Consider the following 12,560-nt stretch of genomic DNA (forward strand, 5'->3'; position numbering starts at 1 on the left):
GCCTCTGTCGAAAGTTTTAGGCAGACATGCAAACATACATACATTTATATATTGGTAACTCAAATTTTCGACCCAAATTGATTAAAAAGCTTGCCCCATCTCTGAATACACTTTATGTAAAATTTCAAATGTTTAGACCCGAAATTGTCTGGGTAATTTGGTAGAGACCAAAGTGGTCAAATTTATTTAAAATTTGACCCCTATTATGACCCCTTAACCTTTATTGTTTTGGGCTCAAATTAAGTTAGATTCATGTCCAAGGAACCTATATCTAAAATTTCAAGTGTTTATACCCAAAATTGGCAAAGGAGTTTGGTAGAGTTCTCAAAGGTCAAATCGTTGACCTTTAAAGCCAAATTTCTGGCCGAAAAGAGTTATTGCGTAGGGAAATGTATACAGACACACACAGAGACACGTTCACTTTTATAGATAGACTAGCATGGGTGCCCGGCGTTGCCCGAGTGTTTAGAGGTGTGTGTTGAGAAAAAAAAAAAAAAATGGTAGTAGGAAGGTATGCTCGAACCCATACTGCGGAGGACGAAAAGAACAGAGAAAAAATGTGACGTCTTTGCTGTTAAGGCCACCGCCAAACTGGAAGTGATGTAGGTTTAAATTAAGGCTAGACAATCGAAAAGAGGGGATGACTTTTGAAAATATCGGCGAAAAAAACAACTCCTCCCTGTTTAAAAGTGCCCAGTTGAGGGTGAACAAATTAATGTTTTTAGACAATTTTTCGGTATTTGTCGTCTAAAAGATCGAGTTTCAAAACAGTGCTGAGCTTGTGAAAATCCGTCGCCTCTGTCAAAAGTTTTAGGCAGACATGCAAACATACGTTTATATATTGGTAGTTCAAATTTTTTACCCAAACCGATTATAAAGCTTGCTCTATCTCTAAATACCCTTTATGTAAAATTTCAAATGTTTAGACCAGAAATTGTCCGAGTAATTTGATAAAGACCGCAGAGGGCAAATTTTTTTAATTTTGATCCCTATTATGACCAATTAACATTCATTGTTTTGGGCTCAAATCAAGTTATTAAGTTAGATCCATGTCCAAGGAACCTATATCTAAAATTTCAATTGTTTATACCCAAAATTCTCGGAGGAGTTTGGTAGAGTTCTAAAAGGTCAAATCATTGAACTTTGATCCCTTAACAACCAAATTTCTGGCCGAAAACCGATCAAAGATTTTCCCAAATTTCAGTACCCTGTATATCAAATTTTGAGTCTAGACTGAAAATTGACAGAGTTATTTGATAGGGAAATATACACAGACAGACAGACAGATACTTTCACTTTTATAGATATACTAGTATGGGTGGCTGGCGTTTCCCAGTGTTTGGAGGTGTGTGTTGAGCAAAATTAAAAAAAAAAAAAAGGGGGGGTAGTAGGAAGGCAGGCTCAAACCCGTGCCGCAAAGGAGGAAAAGAAAGAGGGAAAAAATGTGACGTCTTTGCTGTTAGGACCACCACCAATCCGGATATGGCGTAGGTTTAAATTAAGACTAGACAATCGAAAAGAGGGGATAACTTCCGAAAATATGGGTGAAAAAAGCGACCCCTTCCTGTAGAAAAGTGCCCAGTTGAGGGTGAAGAAATTAATGTTTTTAGCCAATTTTTCGATATTTGTCGTCTTTAACTTATATATATATATATAGTAGAAATGGTAATTAATAAAAACTGAAGAAAGTGCTCAATATTGTTGTAGAGCAAATATGCGTTTTATTTTTTATTACCTTATCTTTCTGTTAAGTTACATTATTGTTTCAGCTACCCAGCCGTTTTTTTGACCGTCTAGCTTCCTCAGACTTTTACAGAAATGTTCATTATGATGGGATGAAAGAGTGAATGATGTCATGGGAGGAGTGCGAGCGGAAAAAAGAAGGGAACAAGGGGTAAAGGTGGGAGGGGGGGTGCTTGGTATGTCGGTAATGTTTTAGTTTTGGAGTTTAAGGACCTTGTAGGGGAGGGCCTGGGAAGTTCATTTCTGGTGTGGCTGAGGGCATAGGGATTCTGTAAAAGTCTGAGGAAGCTACAGACGGTCAAAAAAAAAAAAAAAAAAAAAAAAAAAAAAAAAAAAAAAACGGCCGGGTAGCTGAAACAATGTAACTTAACAGAAAGATACGGTAATAAAAAATAAAACGCATATATATATACATATATGCATATATTTTAAAATGATGTCTTTTCTATTATTGACACATGCGTCAACCAACGTTCACAATGTTATCAGAAATTTAAATCTCATTCAGCCTCAATTTCCCCACCTCCACGGCCATGACACGAAACAAGAAAAAATAACTTTTTGTATTTCCTGAAGAGAAATATTTTACTATTGGAAAATTAAAAAAAAAAAAAATCCATAAATAAACATGTTTATCATTAAAATCAATTTGGCACTTGTCCGGTCTTTTCAACCGTAAAATCTTAAATTCTGAATATCGAGTGCTTTTTAAAACGATGAGTTTCCTATTGTCATTGACCCATGCGTTCACGATGTTATCAGAAATTTAAATCTCATTCAGTCCCAATTTCCTACCTTTTAGGACGTGTCAGGTGTTACCTCCTCGACCATGACACGAAAGAAAAAGAAAATCTGTATATTCTGAAAAGAAATATTTTAATATTTGAAAAGTTTTTAAAAAATACAATTTAATTTTAATAAATAGAAATATATATATAGAGTATCAATAAAAAAAAAAAAAAAAAAAAAAAACGACAATATAAAAATATATACAAATGCATATAGATATATTTGCTTATTCAATAAGGATGACATGTCAATTAGAGATGTAGGATAAGTAAAACTTTTTATACCATGATATTTCGAAGCCTAATGCTTCTCATCAGAAGAGGGGAGAAGATGCTAGATAACCTAATAGGGATGCAACGTCTAGCGATAGTTACATTAGGAGTGAAATAATCGTAGTAATGTAGCTATCACTAGACGTTGCATCGCTATTATGTTACCTAGCATCTTATCTCCTCTTCTGATGAGAAGCATAAGGCTTCGAAATACCATGGTATAAAAAGTTTTACTTATTCTACACCCCTAAAATATGTATCATCCTTATTGAATAAACAAATAAATCTATACACATATATTTTATATTGCCATTTTTTTTTTATTATTGATACTCTATATAAGCTCCAAAACAATTTGTTGAGCTTTGGATTATCCTGATAAGTCTCTTCTTAAAGAATCGATCTTATTCTTATAACTCCCCAATATATATATATGATAGATCTCTCCCTCTATATATATATATATATATATATATATATATATATATATATATATATATATATATATATAATGTCAGCCTCTTTAAGAAACTCGTTTCTTATCATTGAGCACTTTCAGTTGAATTAAGTCGATCAATTTAGCTCTTATGCATAGATCATCGTATAACAATTAGATCTCTGTAACTGATGGGTATTCTGCTAGTATATATTTCCACCTATCGCATCCAATCCCGTGCGATCCCGGGTGTTCTGCAAGTATATATTTCCACCTACCTCATCCAAACCCCTGGTCAACACCGCATATTTTGCTAATATATACTTCATTGTGAAATTGTGCTTTAGTTCATTTTGAACACATTCCTCTCATATCAGAGAACTTATTGTTGATTTTATATGTTGAGCCTTTCTGCTTGTGTGGCAATAAAACTTTTCAAATACACTTGTGATGTTAGGCCGTGTAAGGTGCTAACTTTGGTCAAAATTGCCTGTTCCTTCTTTCAACAGATTATTTCGATTATCGATACTTATCGGAGACATTCCAACACAAAATCTATCTAAGAACATTGTCACATACATAAAGTACATTTATGTGAAATTACATAAAAATTGTCCTAGCAGTTTTCGAGTCCATAGGTAACAAACTCAAAGTTTTTGTTTTTTTTTATATAAAAATAGATAGATGTAAATAAATGCAAAAAGTATTGATGAAACCTGAAATGATGAACAGAGAAAAGTATATAAAACAAACAAACAATAGAATCAAAATAACCGATTTTACTTTTAATAGTTTCTCTTTATTAACAAAAGGAAGTTTTTGCTAATAATAACGAAAAAAAAGTTTGTCCCCGTGTACAACAGATGATGTCATCCACCAAAACAGGTGGAAGACATCAGGAAGATCTTTTATGACATTGTAAATGGATGGTGTCATCATTTTGTGACATAATCCAATAAAACAGAATATAGACAATTTGTGACCAAAATGGTTACAAGTTGTCTCTGTTAAGAGTGATTGCATATATATCTTTCTGACTTCCAATTTCTGCTGTCCATTTGGTTGGCTAATTAGACATGGTCAAGCGAATGAGAAAGCCATGTTATTTTGGAAAATAATTGTTAATCAGAAGGGACCATGTCTTGCTTGTCACCATATCTGACACACATATATATATATATATATATATATATATATATATATACACATAAGAATTGTCTGTTCTCTTTTATTTTCGGTTTCTGCTCCGCAGATGGGATAGTGGTGACAAGCAAAACATGGTCCCATCTTCCAAGATAACATGGCTTTCTCGTTCGCTTGACCATGTCTAATTATCCAACCAAATGGACAACAGAAATTGGAAGACAGAAAGAGCAATCTTGACTACAACCACACACACACACACATATATATATATATATATATATGCACACTAACATGGCTACTTAGTCTTACCCGAGGGCATGAATAATAAAATAAAATAGTTAAAATGTATATTTTTCTTTTCAATTCTTTTCAAGCTTCTCTCTCTACCCTCTCCCCAATCAAGTGTTTTTCTCCTGCAGCAGAGGACAGAAGAACAAATACTCCACCATGATCTCAACCAGAAGGCCCAGAACGAGTATTTTCAGACCAATAGTAAAAAAAAAAAAGAGAAAAAGAAATAAAAACAAGAAAATAAAAGAAATGGGAAAAGGGGAAAAAAGAAGGGGGGAAAAAAGAGGAAAAAAAGAAGGGGGGGAAGAGGAAAAAAAGAAGGGGGGGGAAGAGGAAAAAAAGAAGGGGGGGAAAAAAGAGGAAAAAAAGAAGGGGGGAAAAAGAGGAAAAAAAGAAGGGGGGGAAAAAAGAGGGAAAAAAGAGGAAAAAAAGAAGGGGGGAAAAAAGAGGAAAAAAAGAAGGGGGGAAAAAAGAGGAAAAAAAGAAGGGGGGAAAAAAGAGGAAAAAAAGAAGGGGGGGAAAAAAGAGGAAAAAAAGAAGGGGGGGAAAAAAGAGGAAAAAAAGAAGGGGGGGAAAAAAGAGGAAAAAAAGAAGGGGGGGAAGAGGAAAAAAAGAATGGGGGAAAAAGAGGAAAAAAAGAAGGGGGGGAAAAAAGAGGAAAAAAAGGGGGAAAGAAGGGGGAAAAAAGAGGAAAAAAAGAAGGGGGGAAAGAAGGGGGGAAAAAAGAAAGAAAAGGAAAAAGAAAAGGGGGAAAAAGAAAGGAGAAAAAAGGAGGAAAAAGAAAAAAAGAAAAAAACAGAAAAGAAAATTCTTCTAAATGTTGACCCCACCCTTATTTTATTGCTGTTGACCCTCAAAATGATTATAAAAAATTGGACACAATGCTGAAAAAGTAAAACATTAGCTTTGTGCATGTATCTTGTATAGTTTCTGACTGAACTACACAAACAGACAACTGCCATTTACATAACAGATATGTTAAAAATAAATACAGATGACACACAAATGAGGGAAAGAGTGATTTTAAAATAAAAACAAATGAATAAAAAACCCAAACAAAATCACTAACTACAGATACGAATGTGAAGACTTTTTGAGGGTCAAAACAACCACAGTTGAAAGGTTGAATAAGAAATACAATTGTTGATGGTAGCAGATTGCCCCAAAGTTTTCCAGATTTTAACAAGCAAAACATTTTTTTTAAAAAACTCATTAACAATACAAAAAAACAAATCCTCGTTGTGCTACTTGCAAAGAGATTTACTTGGTTTGGGATTTCAATAATAATATAATCATCATCATCATTGTAATCAAAACTAGTAGTTTAAAAAACAGTTCACTTAAAAATAGCTGAGAAATGATTCATCTTTTTTATTTTTTTTTAAATTCTATTTTCATTCATGCATCTATATATAAGAGGTTCCGTCACAATCTGTCTGCCAGACTTCAAGTTGAGATAGCATTTATAGTAGTTTGTCAGACTCAAGTTTGAAAAAAAAATTTTCTTTTTCGCTGGTCTTCGATACTTAAGTTTGAAATAGCAGTTTTATTGCTAAACGTAACGATTGAATGAATAACTTTTTTTATTTTTAAATCAGAATAATTTTACAGCAATTTTTTTTTTGGTAGCCACTGTTTTCAGAACAAGTTTGTTTTCTAACTAGAAAAATGGAATTGGAATCATGAAAATTAAGATTATAGAAAAAAAAAAAAATGGTTTCAAATAAAAAAAAAAAAAAAAAAAAAAAAATGGTTTCAAATTAAAAAAAAAAAAATTGCTGTTTTCTTTTTTCAGCATTATCATCATGTAGCAATTTTATTTTTCTAAGTCCGATCAGTCGGCACGTTTGGAGCCACTAGTGTTTGTTCCTGATTGGTAATGCCGACTCATTTTGTGCATTGTCACTAATTTGGTTAACTTCAATAGGCCCAGAATAGACACGCCACAACAGACTCGAGCCTCTTTTCAACTGTCCCTGAAATTGAAAAAAAGAAAAGAAGCATTTAATATCGTATAATATTAGGTAGGGAAATGGTCTTGGACCTAGATCATCTGCAGATAGATTTGAAGTTAAAATAAAACAATTATTTTGGATAGAAATGACAAAGCAAAAGCATTCTTTGTCCAGAGCATGAGTACGTTGAAAAACATGATCAACAAAACAATAGTATTGTCACAGAAATCTGTGATTAAAAATCGCACACATGTTCATGTCAGATGGTGTAAACAAAAGCGTATATAAACAGAGTGCTTTTGGGTGCCTGAGAGAAAAGAGAATCTGACCTGACAGATATTGTTATATATTGAGACCTTATGCCAGTAAATAGAGATTACCGTACTTTGGGGTAATCGCGCCAAAATCCGGGGGGGTAATTGCGGCAACTAAAAATAAGTGCTCTTTATATGCGTGGTTGCCAAAAGAGCACTTTTAGCTAATTGGTGCAATTGTGTAAAGTATGATATGTTAACTAGTATGAATTTTGGAAAAGGTTACATTAGTGCATGTCTTTCATATTATTTCATTGGTTTCTTGATTACTCACTGGCAACAACCCCACAAGTACCCAAGAATGCGTTTGTTTAGAACGATATGTGTAAACATTTTTTTTTAAATGTTTGTTTAAAGTTAAAATGTTATAGATAAGAAAACTCACAAAGAAAAAATTGGTGTGACAAAATATAGCTAAAAAAGTATTTTGAGCTTTATACCAAGGGAAGCAACTCTTACACTAATGGGAGACAAAAAAAAAAAAAAAAAAACAAGTTGTGTTTGTTGTCCCCTTTACATGCAACACTTGTATGAAACAGTTAAAGGTTTGATTAAGATAAGACTACATACGTAACCAGGGTTGCAGAGTTGGAGTGGGAGGGAGTCGGAGGTTTTAGCTGGATTTGGAGTCTGATTTCCAAGAGTATTAGAAGTCGGAATTTAAATCAGATAAATTTATTTTATTTTACATGGTTTTCCTATTTGCTTTTACCAGTTGCATGATTTAGCAGTTTTTGTATGGTTTTGTTTTTATTTTCGGAAATACATCATATTTTGTATTGTACTGCAATGCTTCTACTTGATGAACATATCTCGGTCCATTGGATCACTGCAAATCCTATCTGGACAGCAGTTTTTGTTTTGGCTGTGACGTCACACAGGATCAATGAAAATTCCGTCTTTGGGTGAGATCACTGTGGATTACATCGGATAACAATCGGATTGTAATCCAAAAGTTATCCAGTTCTTGAATCAAATGGAATTTGGCAATTGGATTAGTCTGGAATCGATCTGGAATTACAATCTTATCCGAAAAAAATGGGCCTAAATCAATAAGAAGCAACGCATGCTACTATAAACCTTTATAGCTTTTTCCTGTTTTTCCTTTGATCCTTTTTCCATAAAGGCAATATTATCTTTTAAAAAACTTATTCTCTGTATAATATGTCTTTACTTCCCTCTTCCGATGAGAAGCATTTGGCTTCGAAATGCCATGGCCTAAAGAGGTTTCTCTATCCTTAAATATTGTATTTAGTGTTGGGACGATTCCTTATTTTTATACGATTCCGATTCCAGGAAAATACTGATTAATGATTCCGATACCAAGTACGATTCCGATTCCTAGGGAATTATTGTTTTGAAATATATCAGGTAGTTTTATACTTATGGTCGGTAGTTCCCAAATATGTTCCCTAACTTTGGAAGAGATATTTACGTCGTGTTTTGGTTTAAATAAAATTATTATATAGTAAACTAAACGGAAAACTTAGCAAAATTTATTTTAGAGAAAATTTATTTTACTTAATTGGAATACAGAAAAAAAACTCAAAGAAAATAGAATTTATCCTTCAGAGAAAAAACAAATAAAATAGAATTTATATAACAGAAAAAAAACAAGAAAATTAGAGAATAAATACACACGATTCATTATTTTGGTCCTCATAATTAACAGATTTAATGAATTAAATAAAAAAAATATAGCGGAAGAGAAAGAAAATATATACTAATTAAATATAAAAAAGATAAATATTTAATTTAATAATTTATAAATGAACGTGCGTAATGAAAAAAAAAAAACAATATACCATGTGACGTGGCGCCGTAGATACAAAATAACCTTTCCAAAGTTAACGACCATATATGAGAAATACCATTAATCGAAAGTCTTTGTGTTTTATACCAAAAAGGTAGGTATAGCGAAAAGTTACAATTAAAGGAATTTCAAAAACGATTTTTTGTTTGGCTATTGATAGTTGTATTTGTGACGGCAGTTCTTCAGACCTCCATAATTCACAAGGAGTAGTTAACACCTATTATTTTTTCTTACTTTTTCATTGCTTTTACATGTTGTTTCTAACGTGAAGAATAAGTTTAGCCAAACTAATTTTGAAATAGGGTATATCAAAGGAACACATATAAAAATGATACCACTATAAAAAACAAATGAAATACTAGATAAAATTGAGCAAACATAATTACCAAAATTACAGAAAAAGATTAAAAAAAAAAAAAAAAAAATGGTGAAGGTTGTTGAGTGAAATTAATTATTGAAAGAAAATTAATTGAACTAATAGAAATGTTAAAAAAATGTCACATTTCAATATATTTTTAATAATAAAATTCTCAGGGTTGTCAAAATTAAAAATTAAGTGATTTTTTTTATTAGACTTCTTTCGAAGCTTGTTACCTTGAAAAATACATTTAAAACCCTGTTTTTTTTAAATAAATTGAAAAATAAACGCAATTAAAAAAATTTAATTGATAATTGAAACTTTAAAAACATATTAAACATTGAAAAAATACTTATCTCCCAAATTAACGTCCAATAAAGTAGATCCAGTCTTCATACAGGAATTCGGTTATAATAAATATATCTTTCCCAAACTTAAAAATTAAATCTTTTTTTTTTTTTTTTTTTGAGAGAGAGAGAGAGAGAGAGAGAGAGAGAGAGAGAGAGTGCTTTAAAATCGCCGGGGAGTGCCACCTAAAATTTTAAAGAAGTAAATTTTAGGAGTTTAGTGCCTTTCAAAGACGGTTATCATAATTTATTATCATCATTTAATTTCCTTTTTTTTCTCCCTCCCCCACACCTTTCCACATGGTTCAGTAGTTAACCAGTGCTCCTGTTGCTGTCAGTCAGCTATCTTTACCTAAGTTTTAATTTCTAGTTAAAAGAATTTTTCATGAATAGAATCAGCATTTTTAAAAATTATTTTTTTAGTTGTATATATTGTATTTACTCTTTGAAGTTAGGGAGGGTTAAAAAAATTGGTGACACCTAGATGGTGACGTAGGCAAAAAAAAAAAAAAGAAAAAAAAAAGACACTGCGATTTCGACCCTCACTAATAAAACTGCTCTGAGTGACTAGTTCGTAATTTTTTGTTCCTTTTCTTTTTTATTTTGCTCCTCCAATTTATTTGGATGCTTCATAGTTAAATGTTTTAACATGTTGGTTGTGGTCATGTTAGATGGTTTTATTCCTCGCGATATTTTAATTTGACAGACTTTGCAAATGGCTTTCAACTCATCATCTTCATCAACTTCAAAAAGTTTCCATGCAAGACTTTTTTGGACTTTGGCGTTGTGCGTTCTATCCCAACCATTATCAATGGACCAGAGGTCATCTCGTCAGCGTCAGACAGGGCCAAACTATTTGCAAAGAACTTTGCAGCTAATTCTACCCTATGCGACGTATTTCCTCCTACAACACAGAACAAGCTAGGTAACATACAAATATCCGTGCATGAGGTCGCCAAGCTAATAAAGAACCTTGATTCTAGTAAGGCAACTGGCCCTGATGGCATCCCAATTATAGTGTTAAAAAAGCTTCAACCAGAACTTGCTCCCATACTTACAAAACTATTTAAGCGCTGCCTTAAGGAGAAGTGCTTTCCGACCCCCTGGAAGACCTCATCAGTTTGCCCTGTATTTAAGAATTCAGGTGATAAGTCCTCTCACTCTCAGTACAGACCAATAAGTCTCCTGTGTGTTATGAGTAAGTTGCTGGAATCCATATTAAATAGAGAAATAGTCAACCACCTCAGCAGGAATAACCTTCTTAGTGACACACAATATGGTTTCCGCTCTGCAAGATCTACCACAGATGTGCTGACGGGATATATCCCACAGGATTAGTGAATCTCTTGACAAAGGCTTCCTTTCTAGGGCAATTGCTCTTGACATATCAAAGGCTTTCGACAAGGTATGGCATAAGGGTCTACTTCACAAGATTTCCAGTTACGGTATAACTGGAAATGTTTTCTCAATCATTAAATCATTTCTCTTCAATAGGCTCATAAGAGTAGTGGTAGATGGACAAAAATCGGAGGCCTGCAATATAAATGCTGGAGTACCTCAGGGGTCAATCCTGGGCCCAACTCTCTTCCTGATCTACAACAATGACCTCCCTAAACACATACTTAAATCATTCGTTGACATCTATGCTGATGACACGACCATCTACGGCAACACATCAAAGGCTGTAAATGACAAAGTTCTCTCGGATTCTCTCTCCTCTGATCTCGAGCGCGTGGTTCAGTGGGGGAAGATGTGGCTGGTTACCTTTAATGCATCCAAAGCCAAACTCCTATCCTTACATCATCAACGCTCTGATCCCCAGCTGGCATCAATTGTGATGGATGGCTCTCATCTGGGTGAGGCCCCGTGTTTTGACAAGCTTCTGGGTTTGACCTTTACTCCTGATCTGAAATGGAACACGTACATCAAGTCTGTTGCCAAGGTCGCTGGAAAGATAGTGGGATCCTTCTACCGCTCCAGAAGATATCTCACTACTGATGCAATTCTCTATCTATATAAAAGCCAAGTACGTCCAAGGATGGAATACTGTTGCCATATCTGGGCAGGAGCTGCCAAAAACAGCCTATCATGCCTTGACAGAGTACAAAATAGACTTCGTGGTTTAGTGGGGGATGCTCTTTTCTCTACCCTGCAACCTCTCTCCCACAGAAGAGACGTTGCGAGCCTATCCTTGTTTTATCATTACTTTCATGGCAGATGCTCGTCTGAACTCCAATCCCTGGTCCCCCCTCACCAATCTTTCACGAAAAACACCCGTCTAGCTGAATCCACTGGGAAAAATTTCCCCCACTCTATCTCTGTGCCTAAATCAAAACGCGGATTCCATGAACAAAGCTTCTTTCTTAGAACTGCACGCCTGTGGAACTCTGTTCCGTCTGCCTGCTTCCCTCCGGACTACAACTTGGATGTCTTCAAGTCCAATGTTAACAAATTCCTAATGAACCGCCCCCCCCCTAATTAAACACTTCATCAAATCTCCACACTAACGTAATGTACTTGCAATAACCCTTATCCCTGAGTGGCTTCCGGGCCTTGATAAGTAGTGATCACTGTGTAAAAAAAAAATTTTTTTTTTAAATCCGCTAAAAAAGACAAAAAGAAAAAAATATAAAGGGATGGGGCAGTAAATTGTACCAACCGGTAGTTAACAAAAAAAACTTATAGAATTTAATTTTTGAAACTAATGTATAAAAGTTTACATAATGAAATGCAAATATGCATTTTCTTTTGAATTTTTTTTTTTGGTTGACTGTGTTCAATTCACACATGGTTGATGCGGTTCAATATTGCTAAACTATTAACTATAAGTCTTAAGTAAAATTCTATTTATAAATACTTTTTAAAATGAAATTATTCAATTAATCGTAAATATTATTTAGACATAAAAATTAATTGATTACAAAACCTTTTAAAAATATATATATTAATTTCTTTTTCGTTCGGCAAAAAACTGTGCAAAACACTTAATTTTCAATTTAAAATTCTAGAAAAAAGATTATATTATTCTGCTTTTAATATAATCAAATTCAGGGTTTTATCTTTCTGGAGAAAAAATTTTAAAAAATGGATTTTATT

At 33.5% G+C, this 12,560-nt stretch overlaps 1 protein-coding gene across 1 annotated transcript in view; it reads right to left on the reverse strand.

The window, feature by feature from the left end:
- Positions 1 to 5,916: 5,916 nt before the first annotated feature.
- Positions 5,917 to 12,560, reverse strand: part of LOC145239817 (mitochondrial carrier homolog 2-like) — a 60,855-nt gene continuing 54,211 nt past the window's right edge. The window contains exon 12 of the mRNA XM_080103347.1: positions 5,917 to 6,653. Within this exon, the coding sequence (XP_079959473.1) occupies positions 6,534 to 6,653 (120 nt within the window). The 3' untranslated portion in view covers positions 5,917 to 6,533. The remainder of the gene's footprint in view (positions 6,654 to 12,560) is intronic.

The sequence above is a fragment of the Euprymna scolopes genome, chromosome 19 (genome assembly GCF_053919585.1).
Source record: "Euprymna scolopes isolate OS-2025 chromosome 19, ASM5391958v1, whole genome shotgun sequence".
Taxonomy (NCBI): Eukaryota; Metazoa; Mollusca; class Cephalopoda; order Sepiida; family Sepiolidae; genus Euprymna; species Euprymna scolopes.